Source organism: Chelonoidis abingdonii, chromosome 5 (genome assembly GCF_003597395.2).
Source record: "Chelonoidis abingdonii isolate Lonesome George chromosome 5, CheloAbing_2.0, whole genome shotgun sequence".
Taxonomy (NCBI): Eukaryota; Metazoa; Chordata; order Testudines; family Testudinidae; genus Chelonoidis; species Chelonoidis abingdonii.
In genome coordinates, this window is record NC_133773.1 from 128,029,342 (window position 1) to 128,053,354 (window position 24,013).

A 24,013-nucleotide genomic window follows, 5' to 3' on the forward strand; every position below is an offset into this window, starting at 1 on the left:
GGTCTGACACCTCAGTGTTCTCTTCCATCTGTATGCTGAGGTTCTGAGCGATCCGCCTCAAGAGTTTAAGGTGGGCTCTGCTGTCAGGAGGGGGAGGCCCCGAAAATGCTCCTGCCACCACCTCATCTGGAGACGATGATGATGAGGAACCCCGAACTAGGGAGGGCCCCTCCTGCCCATCGGTTCCTCAAAATGCTTCGACTCCACCCCCAAATCGGAGTCCGTATCTGTGCTGGGCACAGTACTAGTCGTTGCGCTGGCTGCAGTGCCTTCCACAGCACTGATCGTAGCCGCAGTGCCAGACAGGGTGCCTGGTGCGATGCCAGCTCTATTGTCAGTGCCAGGTATGGTATGATTGTGGTGCTAGTGGTAGTAGCAGCGGCCGACACTCAAGAGAGATCCCTGGCACTGGATGCAGTCTCTCTCTCAGAGCATGCCGAGGCAGACCCCTGTGACTGATGGTAAGCCTACGGAGTCCAGAAGGGCCACTGAGTCTGCATCTGAGCTGGTACTTCCATTGTGGTGGTCATGGTACCAGGGGGAAGGTTTTAGTCATCCCCGCAATCTGGAAGTGCCAGCAGCTACGGTGCTGGCTTCCATGGAGTACATACGAGTCTGTGTCTGATTCAGACTCCCAGGAGTCTGCGCAGAGAGACCATAGCGGCATTGTGCCCGTTGATGCCAGGGCAATGGAGATCATTGCCAAGTCATGGCCGCCTTGCCCCTGGACTGCACAGGTAGCCTCTGTGTTGTCTGGGGCCTTGGGGCTGGTGCAGTGCCTCTGTGATCAGGAGAGTAAGGACCCGTTGGAGTTATCAGGGTGAAGGCAACCTCATAAGTCTCAGGTGTGGAAGGGAGTTCAAAATCCTCCACCCAGGTCTCCTTCGGTGGCACCAGATTTAATGGTCCCTCCCATGGGCCTGGAGTAGATAGTGATGGCTGTTGAGCAGGAGGAGAGGTCTGTTCTTGCAAGTGTCGCCCTCCCTTGGATGATTCCTGCTCCCTTGCTCGGGAGGGTGAGCACCTCCTGTCCATCTTCCTATGCTTCTTCCTTGGGACAGGAAACTGATCGGTGCCGTGACTGTTACCGTGCTGTGGAGATCAGTGCTGGGGAGTGCCGGTGCCAAGGATCTCTGATCCCAGAGTCCTTCCACAGCACCTCCTGGATTGAAGCTGGCACACTGTGCACCAATGCTGAGGAGCCCAGTGCAGTCTCCATGTGGCTCGACTCGGACTGAGGGCGCAGCGCTGCTTCCATTAGCAGTAACTTTATCCTGTGGTCCTTCTCTTTCTTCGTACAGGGACAAAAACTCCTACAGATCTTTCACCTGTCCATTTGATGGGACTCCTCCAACCACTTTAGACAAGCTGAGTATGGGTTGCCCTTGGGCACAGGCTTTTAGCAAACCCCACACGGCTTAAACCCCTGGGAATGAGGCACGCCCCAGGCCTGGGAAACAGGGGAGGGAAAACACCCCCCAGTACCCTGACCTCAAATATTTAACTAACTACAAACAACTTCTTAAACTGTCTATTTACAGAAATGCTATGCTAGAGGATTGCTCATGAAAACAAGACAAAACCCTCCAATGACCATCACTGGCAGTAAGAAGGAACTGGGGAGGCAGCAGGTTGACAGGGCCCTATATACGGTGCCATGAAGGCACGACTCCAAGGGATCCAGAGCCAACCCAACCGATGCTGCTAGGGGAAAAACCTTCTGATGACTGTGCACGCAGCGTGTGCACATCTAATTGGAATCGATATGAGCAAGCACTCGAGGAAAAACTTTTCAGACTTTATGAATTTAATAGTCTTAGACCCAAAATAGGTCTCCACTCTCCATCTTTCTTTGGTACAAAGTACTTTGACTAGAACTCCTTTCATCTGTGAGGAGCTGGGACCGGCTCTGTCACTCCTAATTGAAGGAGAAAGTCTATTTCCTCTCTCAGAAAAGGCTCGTGAGACGCGTCTATAAACAGGGACAAGGAAGGGAGCAATGTAAAGTGGATGGTGTATCCAAGTGTTAGGACCTCTATGACCCACTTGTCTGCAGTGATCTGCCTCCAAGCATGATGGAAATGAGGAAGGATGTCACTAAAAGGGGTGAGGTGGGCAAAGGGTTGCAGCTGCTCAACTAGTGAGAGAGAATCTGAACCCTCTACGACCCTTCAAAACTATTGTTTTGATGATGATGGCTGGGTACATGTGGAAGGAGGGTAAGAAACACACTCTCTCTTGAACTTCTCTCTCTTCCTGGTGGGATTCAGTGAATCTGTAAAATCCAAAGAACTGAGCCAGGTGAACTCTCCAGGCTGTTTGTGACTGCTATATCCAGAGATCTTAACATGGCTCTGGAGTCTTTCAGTGAAGCATGTGAAGAGATTTGTTCATAGTTTCTGCAAAAAAGCTTTCGATCAAAGGGGAGGTCATCAGTGGTATTCTGAAGCTCCCTCAGGAACCCTGAGAGTTGAAGCCATGATACCCTACGCATAACCACGACTGTAGAGATGCACTTGGTAGTGGTGTCTGTAGCAACTACAGACACTTAAAGAGATATCCTGACTAATAACTGACTCTCCAAAAGGATAGCCTGAAATTGTTCCTTCTGTTCCTGTGGAAGACCATGAATTTATTATAGTTTGTGAAACTGTATTTGGCCATAAACACTGATAGTTTGAGATCCAAAATTGAAGGGTTGTGGAAGAACAGGACTTCTGTCCAAACAGGTCTGTATGCTTTTGGTCCTTGTCATAAGGGGCACACTTGGAGTAGTGTTGATTACCCTGTTCATTCACTGAACCACTACCAGAGATTTAGGTAAGGAGTGGGAGAATAAAAATTTGGAGTCCTTGGAGGGGACATATTTTTTATCCGTCTGTTTGCAAGTTGATGGAACAGTAACAGGCGTTTGCCAAACTGTCTTTCCTGGGTCCAGGAGTACTTCATTAATGCGTAGCACAAGTCTAAAGGGTGTTCCTGACTGCAAAATGTCAAGCAATTTGTGTTGCAAATCCTTGGCCTCTTCAAGAGGTATTTGAAGAGACTGTCAGCTACCTGCTTTATAAGATCCTGAAACTTACACAGATTATTGACCATGGATTCTGGTGGAGGCATGACTGCCTCATCTGGAGATGACGAAGAGACAGAGTATGAAGCGGCTTCATGTGCCTATGCTCAAACATCTCCTTTTGTTGCAGAACTGGCTGGGGAGGAAACGGCTAAACATCTAACATCATGTGTTAGAGCCAGTGATCTGGTCAACTGCAATCAGTAAGCAGCCCAGGGATCCCAGTATAGCCACTGAGAGCCCAGGTGGGAGAAACGTGGCATCCAGGATTGGTCCCACCACCCTTGGTGTCAAGCATCAGGGTCTCTCCTATGGGAGAGAAAGAATGGGTTCCTGTATGGATATGTAGGCGAATCCTCCATGGAGATGGATGAGACTGAAGAAAGGTCTTCCCCTTCTTCAGTGTCCTCCAACGGAAGGTAGCCACCAGCAGAAGAGAATGGAGAGTCTGACAATACCAAAAGGTGATGGTACTGACACCCCAGTGTCCAATCTACCAAGAGGTGTTCAGTACTCATGAACTGAGGAGATTCTGGTTTATCTACCACTGATAAGTTCTTTGAGTATCTGAATTCCTGCAGCACTGAGTGAACGATCGGTACCGACATAGTAGCGTGCTTGGCAATGGAAGCAGACGGTACTGTAGATTTTGAGCATACTGAAGCAGGAGCAATGGTATCTGATGCTTCAGTTTGCATAGACTCATAGACTCATAGGTCAGAAGGGACCAATATGATCATCTAGTCTGACCTCCTGCACAAGGCAGGCCACAAAACCCTACCCATACACATTTATAAAACCCGAACCCATGACTGAGTTATTGAAATCTCCAAAATTGAGATTTGAAGACCTCAAGCTGCAGGAAATCCACCAGCAAGCGACCCATGCCCCACGCTGCAGAGGAAGGCGAAAAAACTCCAGGGCCTCTGCCAATCCGCCCTGGAGGAAAATTCCTTCCCCGACCCCAAATATGCGCGATCAGCTAAACCCTGAGCATGTGGGCAAGACTCACCAGCCAGCACCCAAGAAAGATTCTCTGCAGTTAACTCAGTTCCCATCCCATCCAACATCCCTCACAGACCATCGAGCAGACTTATCTGCCGATAATCCAAAATCAATTGCCCAAATTAAACTATCCCATCATAACATCCCCTCCATATACTTATCAAGCTTAGTCTTAAAGCCAGATAAGTCTTTTGCCCCCACTACTTCCTCGGAAGGCCGTTCCAGAACTTCACTCCCCTAATGGTTAGAAACCTTCGTCTAATTTCAAGTCTAAACTTCCTAATATCCAGTTTGTACCCATTCGTCCTCGTGCCTACATTAGTACTAAACTTAAATAATTCCTCTCCCTCCCTAACGTTAATCCCCCTGATATATTTATATAGAGCAAGCATATCCCCCGGAGCCTTCTTTTGGCCAGGCTAAACAAAGCCAAGCTCTTTGAGTCTCCTTTCATAAGGGCAGATTTTCCATTCCTCGGATCATCCTAGTAGCCCGTCTCTGACCCGTTCCAGTTTGAATTCATCCTTCTTAAACATGGGACACCAGAACTGCACACAATATTCCAGTGGGTCTCACCAGCGCCGTATATAACGGCACTAACACCTCCTTCTCCTTGCTGAAATACCTCGCCGATGCATCCTAAAAACGCTTTTGCTTTTTTAACAGCCATATCACATTGGCGGCTCATAGTCATCCTGCTATCAACCAATACCCCAAGGTCCTTCTCCTCTCCGTCGTTTCCAACTGATGCGTCCCCAACGTATATCTAAAATTCTTATTATTAATCCCTAAGTGCATTTACCTTGCACTTTTCGACACTATTATATTTCATCCTAGTACTATTACTCCAGTGTTACAAGGTGGTCCAGATCTTCCTGAAATAGTATCCCGGTCCTTCTCCGTGTATAGCAATACCCCCAGCTTCGTGTCATCCGCAAAAACTTTCATTAACACGATTTCCCGCTCTTTATGTGCCAAGGTCAGTAATAAATAGGTTAAATAAGATCGGGTCCCAAAAGCGATCCTGAGGACTCCCACTCAGTAGCTTCCTTCCAGCCTGACAGATTCACCCGTTGAGTACGACCCGGCTGGAAGTCTCCCCTTTAACCAGTTCCTTATCCACCTTACAACTTTCACATTCTTCCCCATCTTTTCCAATTTAACTAACAGTTCCCCATGCGGAACCGTGTCAAACGCCTTACTGAAATCGAGGTAAATTAGATCTACCGCATAGTACTGAGGGTCCTGACTAGGGAGGTATTGATGACTGAGTCATGCTTGATCGTACCAGTCTGGATGACTGCTTATCCTTGCCCTTCTAGTCCCTCTTAGACAGAATAAGGGGAATGGAGGATCCCCAACAGGGCAAGCATGATGGATCCAGTGGATGTTGCACCAGGCCTCAGGGTGTAGGGAACTATTGGCTCCTCTGCAGCTGTAAACGAGGATAATGCTACAAATGTAGACCGCCTCTTCAGATACTTGTAGAAGCAGTAAAAGATGGGCGGACCCTGTGCTTCTCCCAAATCCTCTGAGCACGGAAACTCAGACCCTGGTTCCACTGGCAGTACTGTCGGAACTGGCGGAAGTGTGTGGACCACTGGAGGATGTGGTGAAGGCTGTCTTGACTGTGGTATGTCTTGGGTGGAAGATCTGATCTCCCCAGAGGTGGATGGGAGTAGAAGGCATGGAGATCACAGGGCAAACAAACAGTTCGTGGTGCTCTAGCCCTTTCACAGCCTACCTGGTCTTAATGGCACCCTTTCTGTAGCCAGAGGGTGGACTTCCCCAGAGCCAACAGGTCTCATACTTTACTGGAAACCAACACTGACAATGTGCATGGCTTGGTACCTGACATCAGCAGATTCGCCGGTACATGCATTTTTTTTGTCACATTTGTGTTTCTTGAAGTGCACTGCTACCCCATGGCTGGAACTCATGGAAGGCAAGTCTCCCTTCTTTGGTTTAGAGGAAGACTTAATGTCATGCTTATGTGAATTCTTCCTTACCTCTTGACTAGGCCCCGCCATGGGGTCCATAATGGTGGTATCACTGGAGCTGGACTCTATCTTCATAGCCAGATACACATTCCTGGCTATCTCAGGCCGATGTATGGGTGGGGTTTCCTGGCCTGGGTCTGACTGAGGTCTCATAGCAACTTTCATGAAGTGCTTCTTGAGGTGGAGAGCCTGGCCTTCTTGGGTATGACTTGGAAAGGACTGGCAGGACTCTGCACCAGGATGAAATATGGGCTTTGCCCAAGCAGTAGAACCAGCACGGATGTTCATCGCTGATCAACAAGGAAAACTGGCAGAAGGTGCAGATTTTCAAGCCTGGGATCTTTGGCTTAGTCCAGCACCCATGCATGGTGCGGGGTGGAGGGTTTAAAAGCAAACAGATTTGCCCTAAAAGTCTCAAATCAACTCTAAATAACTACTAAAATGAGTAAAAACAGCTAATTACTACAAAAAACAACTATACATACAGGTACCTATCAAATTCATGGTCCATTTTGTCAATTTTATGGTCATAGGATTTTTAAAATAGTCAATTTCATGGTTTCATATGTTTACATCTGAAATTTCAGTGTTGTAACTGAGGGCCCTGACCCAAAACGGAGTTGAGGGGTTGGTCGCAAAGATGTTGCAGGGGGTGGTCATGTGATTGCTGCCTTTATTTCTGTGCTGCCTTTGAAGCTGGGCTCTGAAGGCAGTACAGCCAGAGCACTTCCTGAAGGGAGGGTACCTGGAGGTGGCTCTGATCTCCCCGAGAGCAGTCATGCAGGGGAAGAGGAAGTTCCATTCCTCTCCAGCCCCCCACTCAGACTAGTACTTGGCCCCCAATGCACAGTAGAAAGCCCCAGATGGATGCCCCAGCCCTGTCCCTCTTCTTCCCCTACAATAGTCAGATTTCACAGTCTGTGATGCATTTTTCATGGCTATGAATTTCGTAGGGCCCTATATATACACACACAATACTCTTTTAAAAGGTGCATCATACACAGGAGGATATGAATAGTGCTGACCCAGACCATATGATGGTGAGAAGGAACTGGATATGCGGTTGCTACACCTTGCCCTTTGTCACCTCAGACGAAACCATGAGGCAAAGCAAGGGCGCATGCGTGGACTGACAGACACCACTTCTTTCAACTTCTCCAGCTCTGGACACATGGTGTACATACGTAAACTCTCAGTGGAATACAATTGAGACCATCACTCCAAGAAGAACTGCTTTATTTGAAAGGGGGCTTTTGTTTTTAATAAGTTTCTGCCTGAAAGAGCATTCAAAGAATAGTAATCCAGATGCTCCTAACTAACTGAAGACTATTTCACCCCATTATTAAAAGATTCCAAAACCCAACTGGCTTTCTGTAAATGTAAAAATGGGTTTAATATTGGAGTATAATGGATTTCAAAACCATTTGGTTGCTAAGATATTCTAGGCAGACTTCGTAGCAACATCTAGAGAATTAAGGTTGCTCAACAATTTCCTTTACAAATCAGTTTTCAGATACTTATAACTTTGCTGAACTTTAACCATCTGGTCAAATTTTCTCATGCTCATTCAGGATGATTTTTTAAGTATCAGCAAACTAAGTTGTTTCCAAAAGAGAGGGCAAGGGAAAAATAAGTAAATTTTCCCACTGTTAATTTTTTCCTTACTGTTTCCTTGAAGAGCTCTAGTGCCTTCATGTTTTGGAACAGGAACTTGAAATCTGACCTGGGGAATAATTCTGAAGTCAGAGGAGTGCTTTTGTTATCACGGTGAAAAATTTCACCAGATTTCTTCAAGTTATAAACCTCAGGGGGATGATAAAAAAAAATCATAATTTACACATACTAAGTAGAACTTTTGCTTGCCGCTAAAATCTCTGAAGATTTCAGCTGTACTGAGCATACTGCCATCTCCTCAGAGCTTCCTGCAGACCCACTGCCATGGCATTCCCTAAACTGCTCTACATGGTACACAAACAAAGCAACAGCTGCTAAATATCTTTTGGTCTATGGGAAGGTGGGCTCTGCTGGGAATCAGAAGATCAGCAGTTGTAGTCTCTGCTCTTCCACTGACTTGTTATTAACTTCATTCACCTTACCGCCTATATTACTGGGCAAGCCCACATACTCTAACCTTAAGAGGAAGGGAAGCAACATGTCTCCCTGCCATTTTACAGAGCCTGCACAAGGGGATTTCTAGCACAGCTGGAAATAGAAATCAGAGGTCTAATATGGCAGACCCAAGTCTCATCCCCTCATCAGAATGAATGTGCCAAATCTATGTGCTTGACTAGGCTGTCTGTAAGCACTAGAGCATTCTCCTCTCCACACAGAGAATCACCACCACCTACTACTGTCAGCAGTTACTCCTTCAGCTAAATGGTGGAGATCTATAAAGGTCCTGGATTCACGCATTGGTGAGGACCCATACTGCAGATGGTCAATATGGATCCAGACAGTGGAATTTGTGTTTCAATTTTTTTTAAAGCTTAGGAAATTACATTTAAAAAACTGTCAAAAAATGTTACAGTAATATAATAAAGACTTTATTACATCAGAGAATATATTTTTTCTCCTAGAGGACACCTGCCTCATTCAGTGCACAGAATAAACAGAATGAGAACGAGGGTTGCAGGAAGATATATAATGTTCATGTGTTTAAGGCAATAGCCTAGGACCCAAGTAGCTAGGTTCATTTCTGGCTCCACCAGACTTCCTATGGGATGCTGGGCAAGGCTATTATTTAAACACAAGATCATCCTTACACCAGAAGGGTGTAAGGAGGGCCTTTGTCCACATCCCATTAGACTACAGACTTTGGACAATTGTTGAGAGATTCATTTATTTATTTAGGGAAAGGTTGCAATTTCCCTTCCCTCCTAGGTAGCGAGGAAGAACATTTGGGGAATTGGAAGAGAAGGGAACAAGTAGTGTTGAGTAAATCCACTTACTTATGGGGAATGGGTGAGTTAAGGATAAACAGAAAGCCAGAAAGGTACTTGGGAACATAAGTTTATACATTAAAAATAAATGTAAAGAGGAACTAACAACGACTATATAAAAGGTCACTAGGGGATAAATATTTAAATATAAATTAACAAAAAACAGCACTAGGATAATGGCACTAACAAAACAAATCACCACAATCAATTTATTTTGCGTTCTATTCTGTCCTTATCCTCATCGCCACTTTTTGTCTGTGTCTTTAGACACAAGTTCTTTGAGGCAGGGATTAGCTTCTTAAACATCTGTGGACTATCTTAAAAAAATATAACTTACTTTTCAGATGTTCTTCAGCTAGGAGAAAGAAGATATTCTATACATGTGAAAAGCAGAACACGAATAGAACAACACTTACACTTATTCACACAACAAAAACTAACCTCATCTCTGTGCTTCTGACAAAAGACCAAAAACTGAGACACGGCATCTCCCTTCCTGCTTCGTGGAATGGATGCTGCAGCTCTCTTTTTACTGATGGGAGAGCCTAGTCCTCTTTTGGCTTCTCCTTGTTCAAATGCTTTCTGGGGAGTAGTATTCTTAGTCCCTGACTGACCACTTTCTTGTGTGTCATTAGTTGCAAGCAATTTTGATGTCCTCCTCCTTCTCTTGCTAGGAATGCCAGACTCCTTCATCGATTTCAGACTTTGAGTGGTTTCTTCATTCGAGTAACATGACTCATCTATTTCCTCCAATGGTTCCACAGCAATACCAGCCTCCTTTGCGACTCGAGGATTAAGATGAGGTCTGTCCCTAATGTAGATAAACGTGAACTTGGCTTTCCGTTCTTCCACTGTCATGCCTAGTGCTTCAGTGGCTTGCTTAACGCCCATCTCCCACTGAGGCCGTAGTTTCCCGGAAACAGGCTTTAACATCTGCAAGAAAAATATAAGCTAGTTTGAGTTGTTTACCTTTTATTACAGAACATCAGTAATAATTAAAAACAATTAGAAGAAGATTAAATGTACAGTATGTCTATATTGCAAATATTCCAGTGAAATCTGTATGAACGGTCCTGATATAAAGGAAGAACTACTAAACAAATCTTTCTGTGCGTGAATCAGTGATATTTGCCAATTAGCAAAAAGTAATGAGCACTCATTGAGCCATCATGTATTCTGTGTTTTTAAATGTGAAATGCAACACTAAAAGATGCTATAGAACAAGCAGTCATGAAAGCTCTCTAGATTGTTTTAGAAATGTCATCTGATACCTAACCATTGGAGAGAAACCAAGTAAAAAGCCTGCAAAAAAATGGGAGGGGGAATGGTGGGGGACGGAGGTGTTGTAGTCTCTTACCTTTATTTTCTCAGCTTTAAGGAGGGCTTGTTTTGCACTTTCCTGGCATAATTGTTCAAACTGTTGTTCTCCTTTGAATGACACAAGGCTTTTCTCAAATATCCAAGCTCGTTCTGGGGCATCGCCAAAAAACTGTACATGATACTGACGAAAACTCTTTTTTTGTCCTGAAAATTTAACAGTAAGTTTATACAAGTTACTGGGTTGGTTTTGGTTTTAGCATTAGCATTTTAAATACCTTTCACACTTTGAAATCCTTCAGTAAATTGCAGTATGCAGAGCAATGACAAATACTTTTTGTCCAGTTTTCCTTCTAAAATCTAATAGATTGACATCTCTCAGGCCACGTCTAGACTACGCGCCGTATCGGCGCGTTAAAATCGATTGCTCGGGGATCGATATATCGCATCTCATCTAGACGCGATATATCGATCCCCGAGCACGCTTATATTGATTTCAGAACTCCACCAAAACCAACAGAGTTTCGGATTCGACATGGTGAGCCGCGGACATCGATCCCGCGCGGTGAAGACGGGTGAGTAAATCGATTTTAGATAATCAATTTCAGCTACGCTATTCTTGTAGTTGAAATTGTGTATCTAAAATCGATTTTCGTGCGTAGTGTAGACCTGGCCTCAGTAAACTAATCTATGAAGCTTCATGTAAAAGGAATGACTCCAATTGCTATGTTAATTCAAAGAGAACCCACAGATGCAGGCGGAACAATAGCATGATCATTGTGCTGTCTGTTTATTTTGGAAAGAGGAATGTTGGTCTTATGCTTAAGACACCAAAAATCAGTTTCTTCTGATATAAACCAGGTGTTAATTTTAAGATTAATTTAGAGGATCTAAACAGGGGTTGGAAAGGCTTTCTTTTGCCTTCCACAATAAAATGTTTTGTTTAAGAAACAAATAAATAAGGTAGTATAAATTTAACTAGAGAAAAAAAGCTGAATTATTGGATTGGATAGAAAGTTTCTCCCTTCACCCAGATGCCACACAAATCTTTTGTTAAAGTGAAGTTAAGTTTGCAGGCTTTGGGAAGAAGACAGGTAAACAATGATTCAGATAAATTCCAAGACCAGCTTGGGGATGAATTTTGGGTGAAGTTTCAGTATCATTTTATCTCTATGGACTGTTGTGTAAAGAGAATCAAACAAACTGCTATAGTTCACTCGCTCTTCTGTCCAACAGGATGGCTACTAGGAGACTGCCTTCAGAGTAAAATGATGAAGCGTTCTGAAAGATCCTCAAAGAGAGGCTCCAGGAGCTTCAGGAGAATTATACTGAGATCCCAGACAGAAGTAACTTCTCTAATTCATGGGTAAGTATGGAAGATCCCTTTCAGAAACTTGGACACCACCGGAAATTATTGGAAAAGACTGCACTAAGTGATGGCAAACAGATTACTATAAGATAGATCTTCATCAAACTAAATGAAAAGCCAGCTCTTTAAATGCAGTAAGTAGTTGAGGATCTTCAATACAGACACCTACACTGGGTCCGGCCCCTGCTGAGCTGTCCATATTGAGAATCAATCCTATTTTGATAAGTAAGTCTTTCTAGTTGATTACTTCCTGCTCTGTATCAGGATTTCTTGGATTGATAGGGCATAGTCTCTGTCCATGGTACTTAACCAGCCAACACCTGTGCTGTGATATAAGTCTGGAAGGTGTATCTGGCAGCAGTGTTGTGAAATCAGATGTAGGCAGGCTGGGAGCTATATGGATGGTTAGATGGACACACATACTAGATCCATCTACCAAAACTGCCATGACCAGTAAGGAGTCATGAGGCTGATCTGTCTCACTTAATCTAGAATATCATACCGAGAAGCAGAGGAATCAGTTGAAAGGCATAAGGAGGCCTTGGGACCATTGAGAAAGAAGGAGTTCAGTAAAAAATCCAGGCTCATGCTCCCTCTGGAACAAGAGTTCTGACATTTGGTATTGTTGTTGGTGACATACACGTCTACCCTGGAAGTTTCCCACTGAAGGAATATCTGTTACAATGATGGACATCTGTGGTGACCATTCATGATTGGTAACTACCTGCCTGCTCACAAAGTCTACCAAGTTGCTGCTATCTTGTGAGAGGTGAAGAGCCATAAGGGTTATCCCATTTCAGTGGCAGCATGACCAGAGCTCAATATCTTCCAGACCAAAAGAATGAAAAAAAGCATTCAGCTCCTTATTTATGTAGTGCATTGGGCACATATTAGCCACCAGTACCTCCACTGCGGAATTTAGGAGAAGTAGCAGTATGGCTATGCAAGCTAGCCCGATGGCCTTGAGCTTCAGGGCTTTTACATGAAGCTTCATGTCCTCTGTGGGCCAGGTCCTTTGCATTCATAGGTAGTCCAAGTGGGCTCTCCAACTTGTCCCTGACACAACCATGATTAGTCACTATAAGGAAGGGAGCCAACACTGCCACTCCTCCATGTATGTTCTTGGGTTCCTGCTACTACCTCAGTTTTGTGATGATGGGAAAAGGGAACCATGACTTTTTTGCTCATATACAGTGCTTCAGAGTACGGACTTGATATAAGCCGGAGTCACAGGATGAAGCCTGACAAGTGGCATACACACTGACATAGGGCCCAAACAGTCCCAGATGCATCAGCACCATCATACTTGGGTTTACTTATCCCAATTAACAGAGACTGCATTAACAAGAATCTGCCTTGGGAAGCTATGCTCTCACTGATGTGGAGTTGAAGACTCCTATGAACTATCATTTGTGATGAATAGGGTTAAGATTTTGTCATGGTTATTTTTAGTACAAGTCATGGACACGGGCAATAAACAAAAATTCATGGATGCCTGCGGAAGCAGGTGAGATGAGAGCTCAAGCCCCGCTGCAAGGGAAGGAGGAGGCTCCAGGGCCCCTGTCATAAACATATAGCTAAGGGTTAATGTTTCTTTTACCTGTAAAGGGTTAACAAAGGGAACCAAACACCTGACCAGAGGACCAATCAGGGGACAGGATACTTTAAAATCTGGACGGGAAAAAAAAAAAGTATTTTGGCTGTGCGGGGTGTGTGTTTTTTTGCCAGACACAAAGAAAGAAAAAGCCACCCCACTCCTATAGGGTAGTGAGTATTTAGAAAAGGAAGGTAATAAGATTACTTTTATTTTCTATTTGTGATTTCTTTTGCAAAATAGAGGGAGGATAAAATTGGGTTCTTTGTGTAACTTTAAAGTTTGGCCCAGAGGGAAATCCTCTGTGTTTTGAATCTGTTTGTCTATGAAATTATCTTGCATTTTAATCTTGCAGAGGTATTCCTTTCACCTTTTTCTTTAATTAAAATTCTTCTTTTAGGAACCTGATTGATTTTTCATTGTTTTAAGATCCAAGGGTTTTGGATCTGTGTTCACCAGGACTAATTGGTGAGGGTATACTCCCAAGCATACCCAGGAAAAGGCTTAAGGACTTGGGGGTGGGGGGAGGAGAAATTAGGCTCAAATCTGCCAGGAAAGGGAGGGTTAGGGACTTGGGAAATATCTGGGGAAAGGCAGAGTTCCAAGTGGCTCTCCCCTAAGATTTGGAACACGGTTGGTGATGGCAACTTACTGTTAATCTAAGCTGGTAAATAAGCTTAGAGGGTCTTTCATGTAGGTCACCATATCTGTACCCTAAAGTTCAGAGTGGGGAGGGAACACTGACAGCTCTCACCACCAAAAGGGCTCTGGGAGCCTGCCAGCTGACAGGTCCAGCCCAGTCACCCGAGGGCTGAAGAGGAAAATGTCATGGAGGTCTCAAAGTCACGGAATCTGCGACTTCCATGACAATCTTATCCTTAGTGATGAGCTAAGAGATGATTTTTGTAGTTCAGCAGAAGATCAAGCTGTTAACAAAGGAAAAGGGCATATTTAAAGCTTGCCATTGTCTCCTGTTGAGATACACCTTTGCTCAGCCAATTGTCCAGGCCGGGGTAGATATGAATGCTCTTCCTTCACAGATAGGCTGCTACTATCCACAGGCACTTTGTGAAAACTCTCAGTGCCATGGAGACTACTGGTAATGATTAATGCCCACTGTGACTCTTAGTAACTTCCTGTGGACCAGCTGGATGGCTGTGTGGAAGTACACATCCTGCAAGCCAAAAGCCATGAACCAGTCTTGAATTTGAATAGATCCTGAATCTAGGATAGCATATGTATTGTTCAGCCTTCTCAGATCTAGGATAGGATAAAGACCTCTTTTCTTCTTCAGGATAAGGAAATACCAGGAGAAGCAGCCTCTTCCTTTCTACTCTGTAAGTATCTCTTCTATGGCTCCTGGATAAAGGAGGAGATCATTTCCGTTTGTAACAGGCTCTCATGAGGAGAGTTACTGAAAGAGGATGAGAAATGGGAGTAGATAGGGTAAGGAGTAGAAACTGATATGGTAGCCTTGGTCAATGATGTCTACTACCCATTTGTCGGCAGTGATGGTCACCCAGGTCCTGTGGAAAGGGGCAAGGTGGTTCATGAAGGTGGAAGCACGCTCTGGATTGGCACAAGTGACTCTTAATGTTCCTCTCAGATGGTGTTGGGTTAATCATATGAAGTATTTAGACCTTTTCTTTTGTGGGTAGTCTGGCTGTCAACCACAGGAGTACTACAATGTCCTCTGTTCTTTGGCTAAAGAGCTCCATTCCATCAAAAGGCTGATCCTCTACTGTGGCTTCTATCTTGCATGCTATGCCAGATACCTGAAGCCAGAAGCCCCGGCTCATTTTGACAGCCATGGCCATCAATCTTGTAGCTGTGCCATATGTGTCCATAATTGTCTGCAATGCTGTTCCAGCAACAATCTGGACCTCTCTCATAACTTTCCTTTCCTGCAGGAGTTTTGACAGGGAGTGGATGACCCTCTCCCAGATGAAAAAGGGTTATTTTGCAAACATATCCTGATAGTTCACAACCTGGAGCTGCATATGGCAAGGAATGTGACTTGCATCCTAATAAGACCAGCTTCTTAAGATCATTGTCCTTACCTATGCCACTGGCAGACTTGGAATTTCCCTGCAGTGACAACACAGCCAGCAACCCTCAATTTAGATAGGTGCATAAGTTCTCAAAGTCCTTTGGAGGCATCAGGTATCTCTTCTCCACTCATTGGGAAGTGGGAGGAAGAATGGCAGGGGGTTGCCACAGTCCTTTACCCAGTTCAAAGAAACATTGCTGATAAGAAAGGAGATCCTAGTCAGAGTTGTAGAGCTTGAGACGTCAAAAAACAACAGGACTTCTATATGAGCGTTGCTTCAACATCTGTGATATTGTCAGCGTGGGACAGGAGGTCCTGGAATGCTTTGAAGTTATCAGTTGCTGGCATGAAGACTAATGCCTCGTCTCATGATGAGGATGACTCCTTGGGTAGAGATGGGAGTTGCTATTGTCCTATTTGCCTCATGTTTGCAGAAGCTATTGTCTTGCTCCAGTGTTGGTGGTACAGCCAATGATGACACTAAGGAATGATACTGCCTCATCTTTCTAGGTGCCTGTGAACCAGATCTTGCTCTTAGACACTTGCAACAAAAGTAAGGCCAATATAGGAATACTGGTCTGGCTGAGGCTGGCTGGCCCAATGCCATTCATGGGTGGATGTCTCAGTTAGGGCAGTCTACTGTGCTTCCTAGTGACTCTCTTCAAAAGGTGGGAGAGGGACCTCTACTACACATTGGAGAAAAGGAGTGACTCAACAAGAGGAGTAGATCTCTTCTTCAAACTACTGTCTCATATGGTGATACGTTTCCAGCGCCAATCATCACTTCAGTGCAAAAGATGTCTCCACAGGGAACACTGAGTTCTCCAGGAAGTAACACAGCCCTCTGCAGGGCACAGTCATGGGAAATCAAGGTCAGTACCTATTCTTGTACCCCACATGCTCCTCCAGTTTTTGTGGAAGATATAGGAAGAATTTTGTTTCAAGTATTCCTCCTGGGACTGTCCTTGTGGGGCTATGTTGAGGCTCCATCTGGCTCTGTCTCACCAAGTCACCTTTTCATGAGGCACTAATGCTGACTTTATTGCTGTGTCTTGCTTAGTGACTGTACTCTAGCGTTTTCACTGACTGAACCTAGAGTGTGATGCCTGCTTGAGGGAGTGCTAGCTGATCCTGTTTTTTTCAGCCTCACTTCGATTGTTAACAGGTGTACCATGAACATCCCCTGGATTTGCAGATCCTTGTGGACAAGGACTTTTGCACAGACCACATAGCTGGCATGTGGCTCTCTCCTAGGTAGAAGAGATAGCAGCTATGTCCATCCTTAAAGGAACCAGTCCTTTGCAGAAAGGAAGGGTTTGAACCCTTAGGACTTAGAATCCACCACAAACTGTGGTAGTTGGCGCAAAGCATCTGGCTCTGCTGTAAGAATGTATACAGAGGGTACTGACTTGTCCAATTGGAGGAAAAAGCATATGGAAATGTGAAGGTAAAGTTCCTCCGCAGTAGATAAAATCAAGTTCAATTCTCTAAAGAGAGCAGCAGGTCAGGCACTCGTGTTCTTCCTCACTGACTGGATGGTAAGAAGGAAGTTTGTGATCGCTCTGCTTTTTATGCTCTTACCCAGAAGTATGAGGTGGCACAGGACATATGCACCCAAGAGAAACTGATCTCAGGTGTATGCACACCTACAGTGGAATCTGAGATTCACGCTGAAAACAAACTCAAAAATTTTCCTTCTTTACTAGCAAGATATCTTAGTACTCTGTGTAAATTTGAAATCTCTTTGTGCAAGAAAAAGGGCTGAAATCCACCCTCCCTCCAATAATGTAAAATATAGGCCTCCAGCAGCCGTTTGACATCACAGACAGGACTGGACAGGATCTCGAGAGGTCATCTACTCCAATCCCCTGCACTCATGGCAGGTCTAAGTATTATCTAGTCAATCCCTGACAGGTGTTTGTCTAATCTGCTCTTAAAAACTTTCAGTGATGGAAATTCCACAACCTCCTAAGCAATTTATTCCAGTGCTTATCTACCCTGACAGAAAGTTGTTCCTAATGTCCAGCCTAAACTGCCCTCGCAACAATTTAAGCCCATTGCCTCTTATTTTATCTTCAAAGGTTAATGAGAACAATTTTTTGCCCTCCTCTTTGTAACAACCTTTTATGTACTTGAAAACTGTTATGTCCCCTCTCAGTCTTCTTCTCCAGACTAAACAATTTTTTCAATCTTCCCTCAGAAGGCATCCTATATAATCTTGCGAAAACTTATGACCTATAGAAATGTTTCTACTGGGACTTGAATACTTTTCAAATATATTGTAATCAACTAAAAATTAGTCCTAGACACTGTATCTCAGCCTGGGAAGCATAGTAAACTAGGTTCTCTCTTCGCCTTTACATAACTTGCTGAACAGTAGCAAAAGTTTGAAAAAATTCTAACTATTGAACCCTACAGTTTTGTGACATCATTCTGAAACTTATTGTCCAATTCATTTTGAATTCCACAGAATTTTTTTTTTTTTTTTAAACTTCAACTCGTTTTGAGATTGATAAAACTCTCTGGATTTTAGAGAAGACCCAAACTGGTCACTCCATAATGAAAAAAGTAAGGAAAGAAACAAACCAGACACTCTATCCTCCTAGAAGGCAGACAGGATTTCTTTTATTGCTTCACTAGGAAAAGGAAGATTGTTTGATAAGAAAAGCTACAAGACAAAGCCTTAGCTATGTCCCTGCCCTGATGAACAGCAGCAACACAATTATACTAACACTAAAGAATTTATCCTGTTCACTGTTGATGTAACATAGGGAGTTGTAACTTCTCTTTGATTTAACTGAAACACAAACATTAAAATATTGAAAACAAGTTTCAAACTTTAAGGTATACTGTGAATTTTCTCTCCTACTTCAGTTTTTTGTTTCTATTAATTCATTTTTATCAAAGGTTTTACCTTCATATTCTCTAACTTATTTTTCTAATTTCCATTTAAATTAAGCTTCCCCAGAACATCACTTCTTCCCAATGCAACCTGATGTTACTAGCTAGTAAGAGGTAATTAACAAACAGCATAAACAAGTGCTGAAGCACAAAGGATTTTGGTTTATCAATTTATCTGAGTCGACAAAATGAAAAAATGAAACTTCCAGAATTTAATGTCTCTATGTCCATGAAGATGTGTGCAGCAATGAAGACATACCTTTTAGTTTAGTGTAGGAATGAAGAAGAGGATCAGCTGAAACCATGCATGGCCACCAGGGGTAACCAGACACTTTAGACCACACTAAATCCCCTATATTGTACTTCAACACATGGATTTTGTCTTCTTTCACAGTACTTGGAATTGAATCTTTCTTAGCAGGAGTCTTTTAAAAAAGAAAACATACACTGTGTTACCATATTTCCCCTTTCAAAACTGTACCTGGATTAATTAATAGTATACTCATAACAAATACTAATTAATCAACTAACACAGCTTATAAAGTACATCTTTGAAGTAAATTGTGTGTGTGTGTGTGAGAGAGAGAGAGAGAGAGAGAGAGAGAGAGAGAGAGGTAGATTGGGGTGATAGCAGTGGGTTGTGACAAAAAATAGCATGGCAGAAGAGAAAGCAATAATGTTTGCCCAAAAGAGTAGTAAATGAATAGTATTTCACATGTATTAGAAAGGGGACTGAAAAAGAATTTTTTTAAAACTTGTTTGCTCTTTTGTTTGTTTCTCTTTCTTCCTTTCTGTATATAATAAAATATGAACTTTAGTTGGTTTTTGGATTATTATTTTTTAAACCTTTGAAATATCAGTAATGTCATATTTGTTCTTTTCTGGTTTTAGTGGATGACCTCTGGGATGTTCACTGTGAGCTCTAACACCTTAACTGAAGAGTACAAGACATGAAATCTTAAAACAGTCTTTCTTTGTATAAAATGTTGTTCACTAAAATTTAGTAAATATTAAGACAAGCATGTTAAATGAAATTTAAACACTACTGTAGATTCTTCCAGCTGACATAGGACCTACATTTCTAAGCAAAAGAAAAATGAGTATATTTCAGGTCTTCTTCATATGTCAGAACATCAAAATACAGCAAAAAGGCTAGAGGTTTTTTTCTTTTTGCTAGTCACTTTTTGAAAAAATGCTTTCAACAGTAGAAGTAAAATCTTTAGAATTTTAGCTGGTCCCTCCCAAAGTTATTTATTTTAAATAATATGAGGAAAGCACAAATACTTCTGCTTTAAGGATCTTTGTCAAGTTAACTGCAAAGCATTTAGAATAAACTAAAAACAATTTCCCCCCTGAAACTATAATGACACACATACTAACAGGTTTGCCATATCATGGTATAGTCGAGGTATAATAAAGACAAAGATTTATTCACACGCCAGCATAAGTCATTACATGTTTTATTTCTACTGTGTCTTTCACTTTATACATAACACATTATTTGCCCGTATTCAATATCAACAGGCATGTAGATCTACTGCACATTTTAAAATCTAGCATTACAAGTAATTAAAGTTATGTTTAAAGAAACGATACATTTTGATTCATCATTTCCAGTGGTCTGTTACTATTTAATTATGTAAAATATGACATCATTAGCCTTTTGCAGCACCATTCCAAAGTTCAGAAGGTGGACCAAAATGTCTAGACTCTTAGGCTTTTAGACTGTAGAACTGAGCAAAAAGGGAGGGAAGAGATGACATTATGAAGTATCTAAAGTGTTTAAAACTGAATTAAGAAGCCTAGTGTTTTGAGATGTAGTACTAAGTCAGGATATTCATAGAAGGTCAGGTGAGAATAGTACCTTCTGGCTTTAAAAATCTGTGACTAAGACATGATTTCCAAAACACAACAACAAACCTTAGCTACACCACAATGATTTTAGATTATGGTACTTTAAAAAAAAATAATTATTTAAAAAGTTATGTCTAGTTGTGAAATAATGCCTAAAGCTTATTATTTTTGAAAAGCTTTCCAGGGTTGAGAGGAGGGGAGCCCTTCTTGTGATGAACGGGATAGCTCCTCATCTTCTAATTAAGCTTTTCTGAAGATCTTAGGACTAACTCTCTCGGGTCCATACCTCCAGGAAGAATTGTGTTCCCATTGCTCTCAAGCTTTTTGGCCTGTAAGATGGCCCCAACTGTTCCCTTCCACTGAGGATGCTTCAACTTCAGAAATCTCAGAAGACTTGGAACATTCCAGCAGATATTGTTCAAAAGTGAGAAATAAAAAGCTCTCCCTTGCAGTTAAATACAACATGAAAAATTACATCAAAACCACGCATACAAAATTCCAAAGAACATGTTGGAAAGAGTTAATACCCAGAATACGTAATTTCAACATTTGAAAGTAAGTGAATGGATAACAATCCTGAAAGATAACAGATACAATTCTCAAAAGCAACTGATTTACAAACCTAACACGCATTTGCAAAAATGACCTAAGTGCCTAATAATAAGGGCCCTACCAAATTCACAGTTCGTTTGGTCAGTTTCACAGTCACAGGAATTTAAAAATAGTACAATTCACAATTTCAGCTATTTAAATCTGAAATTTCATACTGTTGTAATTGTAGGCATCCTGACCCAAAAAGGAGTTGTGGGGGGTCACAAGGTTATTGTAGGAGGTGTTGTAGTACTGCTACCCTTACTACTGCACTGTTGGTGGTGGTGCTGCCTTCAGAGCAGAGCAGCTGGAGAGCAGCAGCTGCCAGCCAGAAGCCTACTTCTGAAGGCAGAGCCACATCACCCAGAAGCTACAATGGCATAGTATGGTATTGCCATCCTTACTTCTGCGCTGCTGCCTGTAGAGCTGGGCCCTTAGGCAGCATCCGCCACTCTCCAGCTGCCCAGCAGTAAAGGCAGTGCAGAAGTAAGGGTGGCAATACCATGACCCCCTACAATAACCTCATGATCCCCCTGCAACTCCCTTTTGGGTCAGAACCCCCAATGTGAGAAATGATGGTCTCCCCTCTGTAAAATCTGTATAGAATAGGATAAAAGCCACAAAAGAGACGAGATTTCGTGGTCAGTGACACATTTTTCATGGCCTTGAATTTGGTAGGGCCCTAAAAACAGAACTATGTGCTTTTGACAATTGTACGGGGTATCTCTGTAGTAAAATTACAAGATAGTTAGTTTGCCCATCTTTAAAAGGCACCACGTGCACAGGATTCTGTTGCCTGGGGTCTATACCAAAAATTTAGGTCAACATATTTATTGTGCTTAGATGTGTGAAAAATCCACATCCCTGAGTTCTGTAACTATGTCAACCTAACCTCTAGGGTAGACACAGTTAGGTCAATGGAAGAATGCTTCCGTAAACCTAGTTACTACTGCTTGGGGAAGCGATGTTCCTACAGCAATGGAAAACCCTTTCCATAGTTGTAGGCTGCGTGTACACTATCGGGACTAGCTACAGTGCTGTGGCTATGCCACTCGTCCCCATACTATAAACACGGCCCTAGCCTTAGAGGAAAAAGTCACAAAAATAAAATAAAAGGTAAAAATCTTTATTTCCAGATGATTTAATTTGTATGGGAAAAATAATTCAAGTACTTTGACACAAATGTACCATCCAATTTCTTACAGGCATACAGCCAGCACATTAGCAACTGAAGCAGAAGCAGCTTAAATTTGAGCAGTGTGTACTCCCTGTATTGTTAAGGAGATGGCTAAGGAGAAGGACCTGTGTAGAGTGAGAGACTACCAGAGATATCCTTCTCCCCAGATTGATCTCACTGTTTTGACTTTGAGAAGAACAAAGTTAACACGCCACTCTGGGATCAGACCATCTCCTTCCTCCCCCCCTCAAGTATCAGGACAAGTAGCATAGGTTCTCCTGTGACAGGTAAGGCACAATTTACTGCCCTGCTCATCTTCATCAATAATTTTCTGCCAATTATTTGAGTGCAGCAGAGACAGAACACCTGAGAAAGATGTTACTGGCCTTTCTTACAGGACAAAATACTTAGATGCCTCCCTTGGAGAAGGAGGGAAGAAGACAGCAGAAGAAACTTCTCTTCTGTTTTGGGATAGGATACAAGGTACTAGCCTTTCTGTACTGTACTGTTCTTTCAGATTTGTTGCACATGTCCATCCCAAGCACTTTAGACAACTTGAGTTTGTTAGACACACATGGGCGTAAGTTTTGTGCATGATGCGCATGGCTTGAAGCCCAGAGATTGGGGCATGCCTCGTCCTGGGAACAAAGTCCCAAAAGGGGACTAACATACGCTACTAAAACTACCAACTATTTACAACAAGAGTTCGGAAAAAATCACTGGAAGAAACTGCCGAAGCACCAAAAAAGACTGTTCCAGCAACTGTCGTGAGTGGTAAGAAGGAACTGAGAAGGCACAAGGTCAATGGCACCACTTATTCTGGCGCAGGAGCACAGACCTCTACGGGGCAATAGAGCTGGCCCTGTGGATACCACTGGGAGGAAAGACGCACACCAGACATGGAATGGACATGACCAAGCACTTGAAAGAGAATGAATTTTTCGAAGACCCTGAATGTCTCGGGCTGGACTGTGCAGGACCTGCCAAGAAGCACGGGGAAGGGAGCTCTGTGCCTGAATCCCCTGCTCAGTCTCCTCCGCTGCTCTTATCTGGCTGGTTGAGTAAAGTAACAGCCCGTCTGCTGTGGCCTATACTGCTTCCTTAACCCTGCCAGCACAGAGTCCCAGGAATTTCAAAGTTGCCTTCGGAGATCCTGAATAGTGTGTCAGACCTCATGAGGGAGCCCTGTGGACTGCAACCAAAAGCTCCTGCACACTTTTACTGCTGTCACCATTGATCCGGCCACCCAATCAGCAGCGTTTGCGGCTGCTTGCAGAGAGATATGAGCCAGTCTTCCCCTCCTCAAATTAGGGAGGAAAACTGTTTAGAGTCTTGGGGGAGTACGTCTTTGAATTATAACATGGACTCCCATGTATTAAAATTAGAATAACCCAAAAAGGCTTGCTAATTCTCTATGAAGAGCTGCAGGCCCCCTCTGGATATGGAATATGCTTTCTGTCTGAACAAGTCCAATTTCTTTGATCCTTTGCTTTGGGCATAGAACCCACTTATCCTTGTCAATTCCTTTCTTTGCCGGCTGCTACAACCAGAGATCCCAGGGGAGGACGCAAGAAAAGGAATTCATACCCTTTGAATGGAACGAAATACTTGCGCTCTTTGCACTTTGCTATCAGATGGAGGAAGCCGGGGTTCACCATAGGGTCTTGACTGGGCCCATGATGGCTTCATTAAGTGATAGAGCCACTCTAGAAGGCCCCGCAGGTGACATAATGTTCAGGAGACTATGTGTTGTCTCCATGATCACTTCTGCTTGGACACCCAAGTTCAAAGCTACCTGCTTTAACAATTCCTGGTAAGCCATGTGGTAGTCTTGCGGTGGGGAGAGTCCTGGTCTCACTATCACCTTGTCCAGAGAGGAGAATGAGAAGGCTAAAATGGGCTGAGGAGCCACTGTTGATTCCCTGACATGTGCAGGAGCCTGTGGCGCTTCCTCTGGAGGCTCGGTAACAGAGTCCAGCTATTGAGTGTCTCTGCGTGGTGTCGGGGGCGCGCTAACCTTCAAGACAATGGAGTATGAGCGCCTTGCGTTGGTACTCTGAGGTGGGGGGAACCCCCAAGGTTTCCAGAAGGGTCACAGCATGGCTGCCAGACCCCATGCACCTGGTGGCCAAATGCCTGAGGTAGC

The 24,013-nt window shown here is 43.4% G+C and overlaps 1 protein-coding gene across 1 annotated transcript in view; it reads right to left on the reverse strand.

Moving 5' to 3' along the window:
- Positions 1–24,013, reverse strand: part of NSD2 (nuclear receptor binding SET domain protein 2) — a 170,228-nt gene that overhangs the window by 98,857 nt on the left and 47,358 nt on the right. Inside the window, exons 3-5 of the mRNA XM_075066635.1 lie at positions 18,505–18,670; positions 10,372–10,538; positions 9,456–9,947 (exon numbers count right to left, since the gene is read on the reverse strand). Coding sequence (XP_074922736.1) covers positions 9,456–9,947; positions 10,372–10,538; positions 18,505–18,670 — 825 coding nt within the window. The remainder of the gene's footprint in view (positions 1–9,455; positions 9,948–10,371; positions 10,539–18,504; positions 18,671–24,013) is intronic.